Source organism: Mustelus asterias, chromosome 17 (assembly GCF_964213995.1).
Source record: "Mustelus asterias chromosome 17, sMusAst1.hap1.1, whole genome shotgun sequence".
In the NCBI taxonomy this organism is placed as follows: Eukaryota; Metazoa; Chordata; class Chondrichthyes; order Carcharhiniformes; family Triakidae; genus Mustelus; species Mustelus asterias.
In genome coordinates this window covers 11,632,871-11,655,037 of record NC_135817.1, presented here as the reverse complement: position 1 = coordinate 11,655,037, position 22,167 = coordinate 11,632,871, and the positions used below count along the sequence as shown (strand labels likewise).

General features: G+C 41.3%; 1 protein-coding gene across 1 annotated transcript in view; it reads left to right on the top strand.

Annotated features, from left to right (window-relative positions):
- LOC144506327 (lysosome-associated membrane glycoprotein 1-like) overlaps positions 1-22,167 on the top strand; it is a 41,678-nt gene that overhangs the window by 6,048 nt on the left and 13,463 nt on the right. The window contains exons 2-5 of the mRNA XM_078232288.1: positions 6,085-6,203; positions 16,064-16,277; positions 18,058-18,219; positions 18,326-18,525. Of these exons, the coding sequence (XP_078088414.1) occupies positions 6,085-6,203; positions 16,064-16,277; positions 18,058-18,219; positions 18,326-18,525 (695 nt within the window). The remainder of the gene's footprint in view (positions 1-6,084; positions 6,204-16,063; positions 16,278-18,057; positions 18,220-18,325; positions 18,526-22,167) is intronic.

Here is a 22,167-nt window from a genome sequence, read left to right as displayed (position 1 = left end):
GGCAAGGTGGCAGATGAAGTTCAATGCAGAGAAATGTGAATGTATCAGTTTGGTAGGAAGAGAAAAGCCATATAAAATGGGTACAATTCTAACCTGGATGTGTATGTGCATAAGAGATTAAAGGTGGCAGGACAGGTTGAGAGAGCAGTTCATAAAGTATACAATAGCCTAGGCTTCATTAATAGGAGTATCATGTATATGAGCAAGGAGGCTGTGTTGAACTTGTTCAGGATACTAGTTTGGCTTCAGCCACAGTATTGCATCCCGTTCTTGGCACCTTGCTTAAGCAAGCATTGCAGTGAGAGTGCAGAAAAGATTCATGTGAATGGTTCCAGGGGTGAGGAACTTGAGGAAGCTTCACATCCAGTGTAATCTGGTACATGGTTTAATATGTCTTGTGATTGGGGAACTTGGGTTTCCCAATTTCCCAAAATTTAGCCCTTGGGTTCCAGGTTTGCTGTTGTGTGTATTATCTGCTTAGTTTGCTTAGCTTACTTTGCCTATTGTGCTTTGTTCCCATCTTTCACTTTGCTCTTCTGTCCTTAGTTCCTCGTGTGTTTTTTATCTGGTAAATCAATTGTCCTTTTTAACCTCATGTTTCTGGCTTCAGTTCTAGGCTTTTACCTTGCAGCCCTCAGTTTATTTATTCTATCCAGAGCACTCAAAGTGGTTCTTGGTGATGTAATGGTTTTCACCTCTAAGTTGTACTTTTTGAAGCTGTGTATTTGCTACTAATGGTCCCTATTGCCGTTAAGTATGCAATTGGTAGTTTGAAGTTCAGAAGCTGAAGGATGTAATTGTGAGAGAAATTTTTCCAAGTAATATTGTACCATTATTGTACAATCAAGCACAAAGATCATGAGTGAGCTATTGTCAGCGTCGTGGTCATAAGAGCAGCTGCTCTTGATGAGCTAGCTAAACTGTCTTTCGTAAATGTGTACTTAGGATCTTGTGGGAAATTGTAGGTTGAAAAGATGCAAGTTAGGAATTGTATTGCACAACAATCCAGTTCAGAAATGAGCAGATACAACACAGTTAAAATGAAATAAGTACGGCATAAGAAGAAGCATTCATGCTAAATGATATTTTGAACAAGCTTGCAGAGACAGATGCCTTTTAAAGATCTAAAGTGCACCAAGATAAAATGGGATTAAAAAAACTTAACTTAATTGGGTTCAATTTACTTTAGTGCTCCATTGTAGCACACCATTGTAGGTACAGAGGAGATGTCAGGGGTAAGTTTTTCACTCAGAGGGTGGTGGGTGAGTGGAATCGGCTGACGTCGGTGGTGGTGGAGGCAAACTCGTTGGGGTCTTTTAAGAGACTTCTGGATGAGTACATGGGATTTAATGGGATTGAGGGCTATAGATAGGCCTGGAGGTGGGGATGTGATCGGCGCAACTTGTGGGCCGAAGGGCCTGTTTGTGCTGTGGCTTTCTATGTTCTATGTACCTCCATTCTGAACCACATGGTAATATAAAACAGTACTCGTCTCCTGTTTCATGCAAATTTTTCCTTTGAGTAAACTAATAAGTGCATCAGTACTATATAAATTTTATTTTAATTCCCTGACAATTTCCCTTTCACCTTCTGACTGTTAACATCTTGTTATGGTGCGATTCTACATAAATCCGTGAGCCTCTGGTCAACCAGGTCAATATTCATGAGGGTCTTCAAGTTAGTTAATTGGGTGTTCACAGAAGTCAAAATTGTTTACCCAAGCAATAATCTCAGGAATAGAAATGTATCTGATTATCCTTTGTCCTGTTTAGAACTAGAAGAATGCCATCTGATCTTGAGTTTGATAAATGTATGCTTCTAATTTAAAATGGTCAACATCACAAAAGAATTTAAGAAATAGGAGTAAGCCATTTGGCCCCTCAAACCTGCTCCACCATTACTAACATCATGCACTCAAGGTGAGAGGAGGAAAAGTTTAAAGGAGATGTGAGGGGCACATTTTTTACAGAGTGGTACGTGCCTGGAGCACGCTGTCAGGGGTGGTGGTGTAGGTAGATATGATAGATGTGTTTAAGGGGCTTTTAGAATATGCAAGAGTAGAGGGATATGAACGAAGGGCAGGCAGAAGGGATTAGTTTAATTTGGCTTCATGTTCAGCACAACATCATGGGCTGAAGGGCCTGTGCTGTACTGTTCTATGTTCAATCATGGCTTATTGTGGCCTTTCAGTTCTGGGATTTTGAGATCCTTGTTGACATGAGAGCGAAGTAGCGGATGAAGCATATGCGAAGGCTGAAGCATGAAAGATGAGGCAGAGTTCCAGGTGAGCAACTGGTGCAGATGCAGTACGAATCAGGCTTTTGTTGAATCTTACATGGCAAATGGACTCTTTGACAATACATCCTTTCCAAGACCAACAATTCAGAGGCACTTCGGATGCTGGTCGTGAGAAGAACTTGTACATTGATCTGTTATAGTACTATACCTTTATGTACAGTAGTTGCAAAATAAAATGGGAAAACTAAAAAAAAACCTCAACTTTCCTCTTCCTATCTGCTCCCCATAACTATTGACTCGTTTGTCGATCAAAAAATCTGCCTAACTCAGCCTTGAATACATTCAATGGCCCAGCCTCCCCTTCCGTCAGGGGAAGAGAATTCCAAAGATTAGCAACCCTCTTGAGAGTGGATATTCCTCCTCATCTCCGACTTAAATGGGAGACTGTTTATTTTGAAACTGATTTGAGATTCCCCCATAAGAAAAAGCATCTTCTTTTTATTTACCCTATTAAGTCCCCTCAGGATCTTATCTATTTCAATCATTTATTCCTGAAGACTAGTGAGCTGTGTGAATCTCAAGTTCATCCATTTTGATGGTCTGATTAAAGATCATCCGCTCGTCTGTTTTCCTCTCTACAGATGCTGCCTGATCAGTTGAGTATTTATAACAGTTTTTAATTTCTGACTTCTGCAGTATCATGCTTTTGAATTTTAATGTTTTATTTTCACAAAGAAAATTGCTCAAGTTTGAAATTTAGCAAAAGACCACCGGTTTTGTGTCATCGGTAAATGAAGAAATCATGCGAGCAATGTTTTGAAACTATGCTAAAAATCCTTTCGTTTGCTTAATGCATTTGGGATATCCTAGGCATTTGCTTTTTTTTTCAGTAGGAAGCTTTTGGGTTTTCATTGCAAAGATGCCAATTGCAGAGTTCAGATATTCAAAACCTTCTCGATGTGAGACAGATTTCTTCTATTACTGCTTCCCAGATTCTTGGAAGTTATCACTGGAGAATGCTAGCTACCTACTGGTTGTGGAGAAATGGTTCTCTGGTATTGTTTAGGTGACAATGCCTGCAAGTCCTAATTTCAAATTGTTAACGTTTAATGCATAGGCATTGTTTTCAAGTTATTGATGAACCAGAGTTTTCTCTAATTAAATACTGGGGAGATTAAAGTTGTCTTACTCAGCATCTGCAATAACTCGTGCTTCGATGCTGATTCCACTCCCTGTTTATGGCTGACTGCTGAAATGGAGTTTAATGACAAAACCTCTTGTGTGCTGTTTGATCTTGAGCAAACGAAGACCGCCTTTATGATATGCTGCCATTGCAGCACCTATCCATGCTTTTGTTAGCTGTAAGCTCTATTTTTCCAGTGCCGCCTTCGTTAGTCTCCTGAACTCCATCCTACATGAATTGCAAAACTGCTGTCTGCATTGTAGTCTTAACTTGACTGTCGCTCCCACTGACACCCTGTTCTTCAATATTTAAATTTGAAATCCTTGTGCTCTGTTACAAATCTCTGACTCACCCAGAGCTCCATCCTAACACCCTTCAATTTACAAATTCTGGCTTCCTCTCTACCATTAGTGAAATGGCCATCAACTACCTGAGTCCTCTTTGGAACTACAGGTATCATTGACTCCCTTTGCTTTGCTACTTTTCTGTGGCCTTAACGTTTTTGACTTTATAATCTCCTAACAATTGTTCCTTGTAAAGTACCTTTGGATCCCTATGTTGAAGGCACTTTATAACTACAAATTGTTTACCATTTGTAAGGATGACAATCTCTTAGAATAATTTCTTCAAGGAAGTTATTGTGACAAATATGCAATCTGGTTAACTCAGTTCACACCTTTTTGATTTTCAGTATGTTATTACCTTCTGTTGAGTGTTTCCATGTATTACTTGTTTTAGAGCAGTGTTTTGAATTGTCTTTTAGCAAATATTATGGTTACATTCAAGGAACTTTTGACTTTCATCAACAACAAAGATTTATGCAGCACCTTTAACAAAATTACATACAAGGTCAGAAGCTCATCTCGGGGTCAATACAGCACCAAGATTAAGAACAGATTGAGATTGATGCCAGGGAGAGGGATGGAACCAGTAGCTAGGGAATAGAGTTTGGAATAAGGACCAAAAGCAATGGCTTCAGTCCTCCTAGAAATCTCTGCTAATCCGGTACTAGATGTTGGATAAGCAGCCTGGGAATCTAGCAATATTGAAGGGGTCGCGAGAGCTGGGTGTCATCACTGCAGGTGAAAAATAATTTGATGCGTTTGGCTGATGTCGTCAAGGGCCGCATGTAGGTGAGAAATGGGAGGGGAACAAGCTAAATAAATTTGCTTTCTGAAAATTTGACTGTACGCTGTTATTTTTATTTGCAGAGCAGAGGTTGGAAGGTGCTTAACATGAGCAACAACAACTTGTATAACACCTTTAATGTAACGAAACAGCCCAAGTCCTAAATGGCCTGCCTGGCTCTAATATTAAGATAATGTCCCGTCATTCCTGATAGTCTGTTCAATGAAATTAGTTTCTATGTTTATATACCCTTTTGAATCTTTTGAACATTTTCAATAGCTTGGTTAGATCACCTTTCAATCTTCTATAAGGATATGTGGGATCAAGCTACTGAGTTGAATGATCAACCATCATTATAATCAATGGTGAAGCAAGCTCGTAGGGCTGAATGGCCTAATCCTGTTCCTATTTTCTATGATTCTTTACTCTGGGGAATACAAGCCAGTTTAAACAATCTATCCTTGTAATGTTACCTCTAACCTCTCGTATTATTCTGGTAGAACTAAACTGAACATGCACACTCATCCCCACGGCTATTATATCTTTCCCGAGGTGTAGTTCAGTACAATACGCCAGATGGGGTATGACCAAGACTTTATACAGCTAGAGAATAACTTCCTGTTGTAATCCAGCCCATCCACGATAAGGCCAACATTGAATTAGCTTTTTGATTGCTGTTTTCTATGAAGGTGGGGGCAGAACGGAATGAAAGTAGAGACAGGCTCTTTGAACTGAGAAGACTGAAGGCAGTTAGTTTTGAAGAAAGTTGTAAATGTTTCAGGGGAGCTCAAAGTCTGAAATTCTTTTTAATTCGGTTGCAGGATGCAAAGCCAGCACTTATTACCCATTCCTAATTGCCCTTGAGAAGGTGCTGGTGAACTGCCCTCATGAACCATCACATTTTGTGTGCGGATACATCCACACTGGTGAGGGAAGTTCCAATTTTTTTGATCCAGTGACAGTGAAGAAATGGTGATATATGCCCAAGTCCAGATTTACTTCGAGAAAGGCTTGGTTCTTCTCCAATTTTCATTGAACCAGGGTTGGTTGCCTGGTCTCGTGGTGATGATAAGAGTCAGACTAAGCAGTTACAGATTATGGTGGATTAAAATTCGACTGTTTGCTCAGATTCTGAAGTAACAGAAGGCTTGTTTAAGTCATCTAAACGATCCATTCATGGTCTGTACGTTTATTTGCTATGAAATAATTTATAATGTGCTTTGCCAAATGTTAACTCTGTTTAGAGAAATTGAAGAAGCATTCACATAAAATATTACAAATGTCCATTTTAGGTCATAAGGGGGATGTTATTTTAATATTGCTGGGTTATGCTGTTGTCCAAGTAGGTAAGAGGGTAGTAATTATTGCCTCCTTTTAGAAATAAAGTGGCGGTGTTATTGAACATTTGGTGGCTACAGCAGATCTGGGTTTCAAATTGTTACATTCTACGTTCTACTGAGTGAGTGTTTGCAGGTGTCTGCTTTTAGTGTGTGTTTCAATGTTTTCCTTCCTTAATTGCAACCTTTTTTGTGCAGGTTTTTTACAGGTTGCATTAATGAAGAGATTTGAAGTGAAAGATGGAAGTAAAATCTGTTTGCTAGCTGAATTGTCAGCCAACTTTTCAGTCAGCTACGAAACCACTGCTACAAAGGAGGTGAGTTATATAATTGCTTCCATAGTTTGGCTCTCAATCTCTATCTCTTGCTGTCAAGAAGCAGGTGGATGATTGAAATTCACCTCCACTAATTGCCTACACAAAATGTAACAAAAGCTCTCACGGGTGTTATTGAAAAGAAAATTAGATTTTTATCAGTTCTAAACTGGATATGGAGCGATGTTCTTTGTGTTCTGAAAATAACAGAATTGAGCTTTAATGTTTAAAATCTATTCAAATGCTTGAATTGCAGTTCAACTAACTGAAATATCCTTTGACTTGCTGAACTCAGTTATTGAGTGCTTTCTGAGAACCATGGTTTTAAACAAAATGGTTGTAAGCTACAAAAAGCAACGCAAGGGACGTTGGGAAATTGGTGGCTAGCTTACTGAAATGCAGTATGTTGCAATGTACAGACTCTTGCATTTATAGATCATAAAATAGAGTAATAAATCCTCTGGAAATCATAGTATGAAAGAATGGTATAACATGGAAGGAGGGTATTTGCCTCACCTAGTCTGCTCTTGCGCATCTCTTTCCCCCATATCCCTGTAATTTTTCCTCAATCCAGCATGAATCCGGTTCCCTGCTAGTTTATCTGTGTCCGCTAATCTAATAGACACTGCATTCCAAACCTTAACTGCTTCACCTTAAATCTATGCCCTCTAGTCATTGCCCACTCAGCCATTCTCTTTATTTCTCTTTGTAATTGTCCATGTAACTGGAATCCTTCATCCTCAGAACCATTAGGGTAAATCTCTTCTGTACTGTCTCTAATGCCTTCACATCCTTCCTGCAGTGTGGTGTCCAGAATTGGACAGCACTCCTGCTGGAGCAAACTTATGTTTTATACAAGTTTAACATAACTATCTGACTTCTGTATTCTATGTTTTGCTACCTTCAAAGATTAATCTGCACAGCTCAAAATGTTGCTCTGCAGCAAGGATATCCAGAAATTGGAAATTTTACAATAGAAGACAACCAAACCAGCTAGCTGATGAAATCTGAGCTATGAAGGGAGGTGGAAGGATTGAGATTGGTTGCAGTGGAGAAAAGCAAGCCAGTAGGTTATATTCTGGAAGCTTCACTTGCTTTGGAAACATTTAACTAAATCCTGAGAATGTATTCGAGGCTGTTACAAACTCTAGAACTAGGGGATGGGCTTCGTTTTGAAGAGAGAAAGGGCACAGGCACATATAGATCAAGAGTAAATGAGAGATAATTTGAATAATCATTGGAGGGAGTGGACAGTTGACTGGTACTTTATGGGTCACGTGGATAGAGTGCAATCTCTTTTGGTTCTATATTTCACCATGTACCACAACAACCAGCGCTGTTGTGCCCTACAGCAAGAGGTTGGTATAAATAGCTACCCTGCATTGCGTGGCTATAATTTCAGTGTAGAGTTTTAAATTAATACTTGAGAGCAGTAAGGACTGAAGTTCTTCCACATTTCAGCAGAAGGGGATCTTGAGGGTATGTATACATCTCCATCAGTGAATAGTACCTTGTGGCAGGAAGTAAGCTTATTGGAGGAAAGAAGATGGGGCGGCACGGTAGCACAGTGATTAGCACTGCTGCTTCACAGCTCCAGGGACCTGGGTTCGATTCCTGGCTTGGGTCACTGTCTGTGTGGAGTTTGCACATTCTCCTTGTGTCTGTGTGGGTTTCCTCCGGGTGCTCTGGTTTCCTCCCACAGCCCAAATTTGCGTGGGTTAGGTTGATTGGCCATGCTAAAAATTGCTCCATAAAGTCCTGAGATGCGTAGGTTAGAGGGATTAGCGGGTAAATATGTCGGGATATGGGGGTAGGGCCTGGGTGGGGTTGTGGTCGGTGCAGACTCGATGGGCCAAATGGCCTCTTTCTGCACTGTAAGGTTTCTATGATTCTAAGATGAGAATTGGAAGATATTCTTGTTTATGTGACATGTGCTTTCTCTTTTATGCATGCACCATGACCCTTGCAGTTCAACATTTAAAGCAATGGTGAATTCTGAGTAATGCTAGTTTGAAATTTCCCTCCAGTAAATGTGCTTTCTAACACTGATGACAATGTAAGTTCTTTACATTGGAAAATCATTCCTTCTGATCTTCCAAGTTGGTGTTTAGGTTTCTAAATTGTCAAAAAGAGAAAAACTATTTAAATGTTGAAGCCTATTACGGGCTGATTAATGGCCCAGATTAACGAACAACTAGCACCCGCCAATCCACCGACAGCTGTCCAGAGACTTTTTGTGGGCTCTTACACTGATTGTTATGTTACAGTCAATGCTCCCTAAGGCAATCTGAGGCATGTGTGTACAAGGCAAGCAACCATGTGCCTCCAAATCCTTGCTGAGGCATGCAGTCTAAATCAGGAAGTCAAAGTTAGAATACTTCACATAAAATCATGTACAGAAAGCACAAGAAAGGGAGAGGAAGGCAGGATTGAGGGAGCAATGAGACATCGAAAAGTCATTTTTAAAAAATCCTTCAACATGGCTTAAAATCTGAAGTACCTGCAAGTTTGAGAGTAAATTTGCAATGCTGGAGAGATTGTTTGGTCATGGACTAGCAACCAAAATACATTAGCCCTAACAGTTTCTGGCATGTTTGGTGGGTATCTAATGGATGTTTCACACTTTCTTGTATTTTGAGTGCCAAATCTAATGGTAAGATCATCTCGTGTGAAAGAGTAGGGAAATCAGACAGCAGTTTCCAGAATTCTACATTTAACTGTGCGTATGTGGGCACCAGAGGTTGCAGTCCAATATGGTCCTCAATAATAACAAAAACAGAAAATGCTGAAAAATCTCAGCAGATCTGACAGCATCTGTGGGAAGAGAATAGAGCCAACATTTCGAGTCTACATCACCCTTCATCAGGCAATGGGCGGCACGGTAGCACAGTGGTTAGCAATGCTGCTTCACAGCTCCAGGGTCCCGGGTTCGATTCCCGGCTCGGGTCACTGTCTGTGTGGAGTTTGCACATTCTCCTCGTGTCTGTGTGGGTTTCCTCCGGGTGCTCCAGTTTCCTCCCACAGTCCAAAGATGTGCGGGTTAGGTTGATTGGCCAGGTTAAAAATTGCCCCTTAGAGTCCTGGGATGTGTAGGTTAGAGGGATTAGCGGGGGTAAATATGTGGGGGTTGGGCCTGGGTGGGATTGTGGTCGGTGCAGACTCGATGGGCCGAATGGCCTCCTTCTGCACTGTAGGGTTTCTATGACTTCTATGATTTCTATGAATGAATCCAGATTCTCTGTGAGTTGGAGGGTGTTTTGGGAACAGGAGTTGCTGAGTGAGATTGTGGGAAAGCAGGGGTGTTGAGAAGGACTGCTGAAAAGTCAGTTGTGGCGAGGGGCGGGCGGCGGGGGGGGGCTCGGTTGGAAGAGGACAGCTGAGTGAGATGGGGCGTTAGGAAGAAACATAGAAAATAGAAGCAGGAGCGGGCTATTCAGCCCTTTGAGGGGCTGCTGGGTGAGTGGGGGTTGGGAAGAGGGGCTGCTGGGTGAGTGGCAGTGAGGAAGAGGGCCTGCTGACTGATTGTGAGGGGTGGGGAGAAGGGGCTGCTGAGCAAGGCCTTTGACAAGGTATCGCATGGTAGGTTGTTGGATAAGGTTAACTCTCACGGAATCCAGGGTGGGGTAGGTAAATGGGTACAAAATTGGCTTGATGACAGAAGACAGAGGGTGATAGTAGAGGGTTGTTTTTCAAACTGGACACCTGTGATCAGGGGTGTGCCTCAGGGATCGGTGCTGGGTCCACTGTTATTTGTCATTTATATTAATGATCTGGATGAGAATATAGGAGGCATGGTTAGTAAGTTTACAGATGGCACCAAGATTGGTATCATAGTGGACAGTGAAGAAGGTTATCTCGGATTGCAACAGGATGTTGATCAATTGGGCCAGTGGGCTGACGAATGGCAGATGGAGTTTAATTTAGATAAATACGAGGTGATGCATTTTGGCAGCTTGAACCAGGACAGGACTTACTCAGTTAATGGTAGGGCATTGGGGAGAGTTACAGAACAAAGATCTAGGGGTACAGGTTCATAGCTCCTTGAAAGTGGAGTCACAGGTGGACAGAGTGGTGAAGAAGGCATTCAGCATGCTTGGTTTCATTGGTCAGAATATTGAATACAGGAGTTGGGACGTCTTGTTGAAGTTGTACAAGACATTGGTAAGGCCACACTTGGAATATTGTGTACAATTCTGGTCACCCTATTATAGAAAGGATATTATTAAACTAGAAAGAATGCAGAAGAGATTTACTAGGATGCTACCGGGACTTAATGGTTTGAGTTACAAGGAAAGGCTGGATAGACTGGGACTTTTTTCTCTGGAGCGTAGGAGGCTGAAGGGTGATCTTATAGAGGTCTATAAAACAATGAGGGGCATAGGTCAGCTTGATAGTCAATATCTTTTCCCAAAGATAGGGGAGTCTAAAACTAGTCGGCATAGATTTAAAGGGAGAGATACAAAAGTGTCCAGAGGGGCAATTTTTTCAGAGTCTGGAACAAGCTGCCAGAGGTAGTAGTAGAGGCGGGTACAATTTTGTCTTTTAAAAAGCGTTTAGACAGTTACATGGGTAAGATGGGTATAGAGGGATATGGGCCAAATGCAGGCAATTGAGACGAGCTTAGGGGGTATAAAAAAAAGGGTGGCATGGACAAGTTGGGCTGAAGGGCCTGTTTCCATGCTCTAAACTCTATGATTCTGAGTGCATGAGAGGGGGATGGGTAGAGGGATGTTTTTGTGTGTGTGGTGCAGGAGACTGGCTGATTGTAGTGTGAGAGGGGTGGGAGGGATCGGAGTTCCACTGCATTTTCTGTCTCCAGGGAGCATGGAGAGTTTAGGCTACATGATTGTGTAAAGTAATTTAAAAACAGAGATTTTTGATCTTTTGTATATATTTATTATACATAATACATGAACTTTAATTATATACTGAAAGTTACTTGGCTGTTTTATTAATGCTTTGTTTTTGTTGGCATCTGTGATGACATTAATTTTCAGGAGTTTTTTTATATTTGTTCATGGAATGTGGGCATCTCTGGTAAGGGCAGCATTTATTGCCCATTCCTAAATGCCCTTGAGAAGGTGGCAGTGAGTTGAAATGGAATCACGTTGGAAAATAATTTGCAAAGCATTGCTGTACTCCTTTGTACATAATCAGCAAGGTCGTATTCTGTTGTTCGTATGGACTGCATCCTCTGTCACATGCACTAACTACATTGAATGCTGAAATGCTTTGGTGATTTGGCACAAATGCATGGTCCACAGTCCTGATGTTGATAGAGGGAAAACCACCCACTTGAAATTTAATAATTCCGCCTTTTTGAAGCGACCTAGAAACATTGCCATTTTACCACAGATCATAAAAAGTGCTATAGTTATATAATTCTCATCACAAATAAATGTCGGACCCTTTTGTCTTTGGGCTTTCTCATCCCTGGTATGTTTATAAGTTGGCTGCAGTGATTTAGCATCTGTTGCACATTGCTGATGTTGAGTAGGCAGATCAGCTGTTCTGAGGAAGTCATTAGGTGGGCAAGTGCCTCACAGTCATATTTCTGTTAGATTTCACCTCGCACTTTATATCCCAGTGCTGTGTAACAGGCTGTAGGATATGAGGGACAGACCTTGTTTTTTGCAGTCTGGAAAACAATGTTCTACACTCTAAAGCACAGTCACTAGTTAGTTCTGAAGCTTTGTTCCTGTGTTTTATCATGTTATCTATAAGGGAAAAGTCATTATAATGCAGGTTAAAGTTAACTTTATGTGGCTGCCTGAGCTTCTTGTTTGTAGGACCTTGTAGCGTTTGCCTTGTGTATCCAACTTGCTGTTTTCTATGGATGGGAAGAGCCACAACCTCGCCTTTCCATGGGCCAGCCTACTAAGAGCATTGCATGCCAATAACAATTTTGTATGTTTGGCTGCCATCATTTTGTTTGCGTCCCAGTTAACCCTCTGAAAGGACTGGTCCATCTCTAAGTGTTGATTCAGCACTAACAACTGTACACTTTATTTAAAAATAAAACCAAAAATTGCAGTTGATTGCTACAGTTTGATACCATGCCCTCTGATCAGCAGAAAAGCTTCAAACACTGTCTATATTCTGTAAATTCCTCACTCTCAGACATCACTTGCAGTTATGTCAATCTTTGAAAAATAGTGCATCCACCTACCGCATTTTGTGCCCGATGTCAGGACTGCATCCCATTCTATTTAAAAGTAATTTCCATAGAATCCCTACAGTGCAGAGCAGAAGGCCATTAGGCCCATTGAATCTGCACCGACTCTCCGAAAGAGCATCTTAACCAGGCCTTACCCTGTCCCACGTATTTGCCTTGCTAATCCTCCTAACCTACACATCTTGGGACACTAAGGGGCAATTTAGCATGGACAATCCACCTAATCTGCATATCCTTGGACTTGGGAGGAAACCAGAGCACAAAGCTCAAACTTAGCAGAATTTGCTGTGCCTGCTTCCCGCTAGATTGCTACAAGGCAATCTAGACTAACGTGAAGCAGTAAAAAATGAAATGCAAGTGAAAACAAATCTTAGTGCTGGTACACCATTCTCATTGTTATTCTGTGTATGGGAAAACTGGTACCCAGACTCGAGTCCTGACAATCCACTCTCTTGATAGATTGTGGAGAGTTACTTAAAGGGATGAATCATAGAATCATAGAAATCATAGAATCATAGAAATCATAGAATCATAGAAATCATAGATGACAGTGGATAGAAAATGGCATACGTTCAATGGCATGGGGGAACTGCAGCAACTGTTTATTCCTGGCTGGCACAAAAGCAAATTGGGTAAGGGAGGTAGAGAGAAAACATGGAATTATAGACCAGTAAGCTTAACGTCAGTAGTGGGGAAAATTCTCGAATCCATTATCAAGGATTTTATAGCAGAGCATTTAGAAAGCAGTGGCAGGGTCAGACAGTCAGCATGGATTTATGAAGGGGAAATCATGTTTGACAAATCAGTTGGAATTCTTTGAAGATGTAACTAGTAGAGTTGACAAGGGGGAACCAGTAGATGTGGTATATTTGGACTTTCAGAAAGCATTATCGTGTAAGATTAAAGCGCATGGAATTGGAGGAAGTGTATTGAGATGGATAGAAAACTGGTTGGCAGAGAGGAAACAAAGAGTAGGAATTAATAGGTCCTTTTCAAATTGGCAGGCAGTAACTAGTGGAGTGCCACAGGGATCGGTGCTGGGACCCCAACTATTCACAATATAAATGATATGGACGAGGGAACAAAATGTAATATCTCAAAGTTTGCAGATGATACCAAGTTGGGTGGGAGGGTGAAATGTGACAAGGGTGCAGAGATCCTTCAGAATGATCTGGACAGGTTGGTGAGTGGGCTAATCAATGGCAGATGCTGTATAATTTGGATAAGTGTGAGGTTATTCACTTTGGAAGCAAAAACAAGAAAGCAGATTACTACCTGAATGGCTGTAAATTGGATGAGGGGAGTGTGCAGCGGGACCTGGGTGTCCTTGTGCACCAGTCACTGAAGGTAAGCATGCAGGTGCAGCAGGCGGTAAAGAAGGCAAATGGCATGTTGGCCTTCATTGTGAGAGGTTTCGAGTACAGGAGCAGGGATGTGATGTTGCAACTATACAGGGTCATGGTGAGGCCACACCTAGAGTATTGTGTGCAGTTTTGGCCTCCTTTTCTGAGGAAGGATGTTCTTGCTCTCGAGGGTGTGCAGCGAAGGTTTACCAGGCTGATTCCAGGGATGGCGGGACTGATGTATGAGGAAAGATTGACTAGGTTAGGATTGTTTTGGCTGGAGTTCAGACGAATGAGGGGGGATCTCATAGAGACTTATAAAATTCTAACAGGACTAGACTGCGTAGATGCAGGGAGGATATTCACGATGGTGGAGGAGTCCAGAACCAGGGGTCACAGTCTGTGGATTCAGGCTAGACCATTTAGGACGGAGGCGAGGAGACATTTCTTCACCCAAAGAGTGGTGAGCCTATGGAATTCATTACCATAGGAAGTAGTTGATGCCAAAACATTGAATGTATTCAAGAGGCGGCTGGATAAAACACTTGGGACGAATAGAATCAAAGGTTATGGGGAAAAAGCAGGATTAGGCTATTGATTTGGATGATCAGCCATGATCATAATGAATGGTGGAGCAGGCTCGAAGGGCAAAATGGTGGCCTCCTGCTCCTAAATTCTATGTTTCTACAGTGCAGAGTAGTCACACCTTGTCATTTGCGGAACCTTGAGCAAGTGAATGCATTGGTGACCAGGATTTATAGCTTATACTGTCTAAGGCAGCTGAGGGCTCACCTCAATTGAGAGAGGTTTTATTTTGCAATATTTTAAGGCACCTTAAACATGAGAAGGATTACATCTCATCTTTGAGCATCAAGATGAGAAAATTCGATATTCTAAATCTGCTTCAAGCCTTTTGGGTAGCATGATGAGAAGTTGATTGGTCGCAGTCCACACCAAAGATACCTGCTTCCACGTTGTCATTTAGTCTTGTCACTACAAGTATTTCAGGGTTAATTTGCAGGGTCCAGTATTGGGCTGATGCTTCCCGGTAACTTCAGAATTTTCTCGAGTGTCTGCTGTTATTGCTGCACTTGTACAAGAGGTCCTCATTAAAAGATAGTTCCACCAGCATTACAGAAGTTAACCACAGTAATGTACTTTGGAAAAGAGTAATTAGAACCAAATAATGGTTTGACATTGATGGCTGCCATGGTTTGAACAGCTATAGGAGTGTTTTCCTATTTAACACTGGTTTGCTATCCTTCTGAAATCTCTTGCTAAGGGCTCAGGAATTCCTGCAGGACACTAATTATTGTTTTGCCTTATTTGTGGCCTCAAATCCATGCTGTACCAATTCGATATTCATGAAATCATTTCAGTTGATCTTGCACAACAATGTCACATGATGATGTGTTGCAATTAGTCGGTGGATTCTAACCAACTGTTGGAAGAGATGCCTCCCTCTACTGACCTAATTCTGATCATGAACGTATCGTGCTCAGGTATATGGATCAGAGCAGGTGAGCAGAGTCTGGTTTTGGAGACTGATGATTTTTATACTCGCTTTCTCTTTCATTCATTTCAAGGATGATGCAGAATATCAGAGATTTAATCTGGCCTTCCAGACCATGGTTTTCAGATATCCTAGATTTGAAGTGACCCCCCAGTCTCACCTCCACAAGAAGCACAACCTCTTTTAACTGTCGGGCCATTTTCTCTCCAACTAGATTTTCAAATTTGTTTGGTGTAGAGGACAGGTTCTGTCTGTCCAGTTAGCTAGACGAAATCAGCTTTTGTTTAGGTTAATCTTGAAGCAGTGAACTGTGGTTTAATTTGGATCCATAAGTGAAGAACTGTATGAAAAATAGCCCTGTGGTTTACAAGTAAACTAAAAATAAATAAGTGGGAATGTCCTGAGCATACAGATAGTCTTGATGTAGGGAAGCAGCAAGTTCCTCAGCCACTGAGGACATGTTAGCTGTAGCTAAACGAGATCTGTAAAATGCTGGCAATGAAACATTTTTGCATTGTGTATACTATTAGCTGCAGGATTAGCAGTCTTACTGTATCCGCCAAAATGGAGAGTGAAGTCGCTTTTAAGTAACCTTTTAGTACATTATTTTCATCTGTGAATAAAGTTTAAGAATTATAGAAAATTCATGATCACAGTAATGCTGTGAAAGTTACTGAAATGGCTTTGTGCAAGGCAGAATTCACAAAAGCAATAATGAATGTGTTTTTTGACCAAACGTTTGATATGGAGATTAAAACCATTTATGCAGAAATATGCACTGAATGATTTTAACCTTTGGAGGGTTATCAAGCATTTTCTTCTTCTGTTTCAGGCTACAGTTTTGTTTCCCCTCCCAGAGGATGCACAAGTAAGCAACCACAGTGATTGTAAAAACATGACTGCACCATTACTGGTAATCAGCTTTGGGGACGGTCATTCCCTCAGCATGAATTTCTCGAGAGTCAACACATCATACAAAATGGATGTACTAGCTATTTCTTGCAACTGGAGTGACCATGCACTTTTTCCAAATGCAGGTTCCAAAGGTAAGTTATTGTTGGTATCTATAAATGCTTCAGCTTCAGACGTTACATGTCTAATGCAAATTTTGGCATTTGCAGCATGCCTACAACTGGGTCAGTATGGGCAATTTACTGTTTGTCGAGATGGGAAAGAAAAGGCAGTGGTGTTTAAGACAGTATTATAAAGCCAATGTGTTCAGACTTGGGGTAGCCTGGGTAGAATTTCTTTGTGAAATCAGTTACTTTGCAAACAGGGAGTGGAATGAAAGTTGATTATATTAGACAGGCGTGTATTAATGATCAAGAATGCTGTCTCTTCACAGCAGTGGTGGGGGTGCTGGCATTTTAAAACTCTTAATAGGGTGGGGTTGTTTCAAGAGTGAAGCTTAAAAATGGTGACTCAGATTTTCTTTAATCTGATGATAATCGATGATCATGTGAGAAGTGTAGGATGAAAAAAACAACTTTGAATCATTCTCCAGAACTCCTTTGTAAAGGAAAACTGTGCTAAAGGACAGCAAACAAGACCTCTTAAATAAGACTAGAAATTATGTTCCATTAGCCTTAATTTGATAAATTACAAGCCTACAATACAACATGAAATCGCAAGAGGTTTGGAGAAATAGCAGCTGTACCAGATTGTCAGCAGACTTCTAAAGAGCTTTACTGAATTGTTTGAAGAATTAAGATTAGGTAATGGAGTGGATGTGGTTTACATGGTTTTCAAAAACCACCGCATAAAATGTTTTTGGCAGTTTATGGTGTGAACTGGAAGATGCTCTGCTGAAGCAGTGCCAGCACATTATCATCAAGCAAAGGGTAATAGATAGGATGTAGTGGGCAAAACTTTGGCAGATGGAGTATAATGTGGGAAGTGCAAGGTTGTCCACTTTATTGGGAAGAATCGAAAAGCAAAATATTATTTAACTGGAGAGAGACTGCAGAATGCTGCAGTACCGAGGGATAAAAATTAGCATGCAGTATAGCAATTAATTAGCCAGGTGAATGTTTGCCTTTATTGCAAGGAGAATAGAGTATAAAAGTAGGGAAGTCTAGCTACAACTGCATTGGTCAAACCACACCTAGAATACTGGGTACAGTTTTGGTGTCCTTATTTAAGGAGGGATATACTTGCACTGGGGGCAGTTCAGAGGAAGTTTCCGAGATTGATTCTTTGGATGAGGGCGTTTGTCTTGAGGAAAGGTTGAGAAGGTTGGCCCTCTAACAGAATGAGAGGTGATCTTATTGAAACATATAACATATAGAAAGTGTATGTTCTGCTGATGTGACAGACTAGATGCGGAGAGAATATTTCCCCTTGTAGGAGAATCTAGAACCAGGGGGCACAGTTTCAGAAAAAGAGGCCTCTCAATCAAGATGGAGGTAAGGAGGAATCTATTCTCTGAGGTTGCTTAATTTTGGAATTCTGACCCCTAGCGATCATAGGTTATTGAATATACTCGCGGCTGAGTTAAGGCAGATTTGTGATCTACAGGGGAGCCTAGGGTTATATGAGGTAGGCAGGAAAATGGAGTTACGGTCAAAATCAGATCAAGCATGATCTTATTGAATGGCCTACTCTTCCTACCTCTTGTTATGTAAGTGACCATACATGCTCACAATAAAAATTACACAAATCATTCTGCAGGTGCCAAATGAGGATCAGTGAAGGACAAAACCAAGTTCAACAATATGACTTTTTTATGGGTTGAAAATTTGAATTGGGGTTTGATAATGTTCTATGATTTCTAATAATTCTAAGTTTTTTTTAATTGTAAAATTGCTGTTTTGAAAACCTTTCCAGGTTTTTTCGTAACTTCTTCGAGCTCGATGGACATCAGTGCAAAAATAAATACAACGTACAGATGTACAAGTGATTCTACTGTGCACATGAAAATTGTAAACTTAACTTTGAGCCATGTTCGAATGGAAGCTTTTCCACCAAGTAATGATTTCAGTAAAATTGGTAAGCATTTTCAGCTTTGACATAGTATCAAAATTTTTGCCTAAATAATGTTTGAAAGTAGTTGAATTTCTTTCATGTATTTACATCAGATCAATTTTACTTTTAGAAAGTGTATGTTCTGCTGATGTGACTCCAACTATACCTACTACAACGCTGGTTACCACCCTGACTCCAACGACGGCAGCACCCCCGACACCTCAGAATCCTGTTCCAGGAACTTATAATGTCTCCAACAGCAATGGAACCTGTCTGCTTGCCAAGATGGGACTACAGCTCAACATAACATACACTACCCTAGATAATAAGGTAATCACTTTAAATCTTTACATTTGAAGTTGTATAAAGCGGCAGGTAATTCAGTGTTCTACCATACAAGCTTACAAATTAGGAACTGGAGTCGGCCACTTGGTCCCTGGAGCCTGCTCCGCCATTTGAGAAGATCGTGGCTGAACTGTTGTGTAATTGTGACCTTGACTCCACTTTACTGTCTACCCCCCATACCTTTTGACTCTTGTCTAATTTAGCGTAAAAATATTCAAATCACCCAGCTTCCACTGGTCTCTGGGGAAGAGAATTCCACAGACAAACAACCATCTGATAGAGATGAGGGGAATTATTTTCTATCTTAAATAAAACACCCCCTTATTTTTAAACTATGTCCCCTAGTTCTCGTCACTCCCACAAGGGGAAACATCCTCTGAGCATCCAATATGTAATTTTCAAAATAATTACTCCATAATCTAGGGAATTAATGTGATATAATCAAGCCCATTTCATCATAGCATGGGCAACTGCATCACTAATTTGATGTTTTTGATTGGGGGTAGGATTAAATTTCAATATTATGAAAGTTATACATTAATAAATCTCAGAAGGTAAGCATGTCTTATGTTCTTATGTCCTGTATTTTATCATGGGATTATCTTATTTCATGGTTTGTGTACAGAGTTGTTACAGCACAGAGGGAGTCCATTCAGTCCATTGAGTTTATGCACCAAATAGAATAATCTGGGTCGTGTTTGTTGCCCCAAAATATGTGCAATCCATCCCAGCTAATGTTCCCTAGACAAGAAGGATCTGGTCAGATGTGAAGTTGGAAAAGGACAAGGTCTGCTAGTGCAGATACGATAGGCTGAATGACCTTTTTCTGTGCTGTAATTTTTTATGGTTCTATGGACAACGTACTGTTTACTGATGTGTATAATTTTGTTGGATAAAGTCAAATATTGTGTGGGCTGATCTAATGTAGATTAGCTTTGAGCAGATACAGGAGAAAATCTATTGAATAAACCTGTTCGAGACCATTTAGCTTTTAGTCAAATGACTTTATGGTCAGCTTTCTTTGGGAGTGCACGTGAGATGTTGACTTTTTGGAAAAGTTTTGTCATCTGCATTCATGCTTTCAGCCCAGCGTTTGAATGGCTGCATAAATATTGGAATTATTCTACGGTGTCCGAAGCTAATTATGTTTAACAGTACAGCTTGCATTAATGCACTTTATTGAGAAAATGTATTGTATTGTCTTTACGTCTATATTTGTCTGATTTGACAGGGCTGTTGAATTATATAAATATTGTTTGCATCACAAAAGTTGTTAACATTAGTTTTTGTGGCCATGTCTCATTGGTTGTATTCTCGTCTGAGCATGGAGGTCGTGAGTAAAAGCCTCATAACAGATTTAAACATGTAATCTAGGTTGATGAATAGTAGTATTGAGAATTATTCTGTAGCACTTTAGGACTAGAGGCAACGCAAAGGGACATTGTTTCTGCCATGAGTGGTTAGGATCTGGAATGCATTCCCTGATAGATGGTGGAAGCAGAATTCAAAACTGAATTGAAAAATTCTTAAAGGAGAAACATTCAGGGATAGAACCAGGAAACAGGACTAAATGGATTGCTCTTCGAGTGCCGTAAACTCAATGGGTTCCGTAAACAGGATTCAAACATTACCAACCTGCTCTGGCCTACATGTTAGTCCAAACCCTCAGCAATGTGTGCTGAGGGTATTGCTAAATTTGCTGATGACGCAAAGATAGGTAGGAAAGTAAGATGTGAACGTTGGGTCCAGGCAACTGAAAACAGATGGAGCTCTGGAGGAATACAGAGAGAGTAGGAAAGAACTCAAACAAGGAGTTAGAAGGGCAAAAAGAGGTCACGAAATGATCTTGGCAGACAGGATTAAGGAGAATCCTAAGGCATTTTATTCATATGTTAGGAACAAAAGAGTTGTCAGGGAAAAAGTCGGACCTCTCCGGGACAAAGGAGGGGAATTATGCTTAGAACCCGAGGGAATAGGGGAGATCCTAAATGAATACTTTGCATCGGTATTCACAAAGGAGAGGGACTTGTTGACTGGGAGTGCCTCAGAGGGAGGTGTTGACCCATTAGAGAGAATCTCCATTACAAGGGAGGAAGTGTTAGGTTTTTTTAGGTAACATTAAAACTGACAAATCCCCAGGGCCTGATGGCATCTATCCTAGCCTGCTCAGGGAGACAAGAGATGTAATTGCTGGGCCTCTGACGGAAATCTTTGTCTCTTCATTGGACACAGGTGAGGTCCCTGAGGATTGGAGGATAGCGAATGTGGTACTGTTATTTAAGAAGGGTAGCAGGGATAACCTGGGTAATTATAGGCCAGTGAGCTTGACATCCGTGGTAGGGAAGTTGTTGGAGAGGATTCTTAGAGACAGGATGTATGCGCATTTAGAACGGAACAATCTCATTAGTGACAGACAGCATGGTTTTGTAAGAGGGAGGTCGTGCCGTACAAATTTGGTGGAGTTTTTTGAGGAAGTGACAGAAACGGTTGACGAAGGAAGGGCCGTGGATGTCGTCTATATGGATTTCAGTAAGGCATTTGACAAAGTCCCTCATGGCAGGTTGGTTAAGAAGGTTAAGGCTCATGGGATACAAGGAGAGGTGGCTAGATGGGTAGAAAACTGGCTTGGCCACAGGAGACAGAGGGTAACAGTCGAAGGTCTGGAGGTCTGTGACCAGTGGTGTTCCGCAGGGCTCTGTATTGGGACCTCTGCTATTTATATATAAATGATTTGGAAGAAGGTGTAACTGGTGTTATCAGCAAGTTTGCGGATGACATGAAGATGGCTGGACTTGCGGATAGCAATGAACATTGTCGGACAATACAGCAGGATATAGATAGGCTGGAAAATTGGGCGGAGAAATGGCAGATAGAATTTAATCCAGATAAATGCGAAGTGATGCATTTTGGAAGAACTAATGTAGGGGGGAGTTATACAATAAATGGCAGAGCCAACAAGAGTATAGAAACACAGAGGGACCTAGGTGTGCAAGTCCACAAATCTTTGAAGGTGGCAGCACAGGTGGAGAAGGTGGTGAAGAAGGCATATGGTATGCTTGCCTTTATAGGACGGGGTATAGAGTATAAAAGCTGGAGTCTGATGTTGCAGCTCTATAGAACGCTGGTTAGGCCACATTTGGAGTACTGCGTCCAGTTCTGGTTGCCGCACTACCAGAAGGACGTGGAGGCTTTAACAAAGAACAAAGAACAATACAGCACAGGAACAGGCCCTTCGGCCCTCCAAGCCCGCGCCGCTCCCCGGTCCAGGATTGAATCCTGAATCCAGGATCCCCGCCCAATTTTCCAGCCTATCTACATACCAATATCCTATCCACCGAGCTGTCCCTCACAGCTACGATGCTTTGTTCATTACAACCTATTAACTTACCCCCACCCCCCCATTCCAGACCATGTGATCTCCAGGGAGAGGCGAAAACCCAGAGTGAAAAACCCCAGGGCCAATATGGGGAAAAAAAATCTGGGAAATTCCTCTCCGACCCCCTGAGGCGATCGAAACGAGTCCAGGAGATCACAATGGCCCCGATCGGAAAATGCTTCCCAACCCTAGTCATTTCCACTTCCACGAACACCATATGAATTCCCTGCCCCCGAGACAGGTTCCCAACT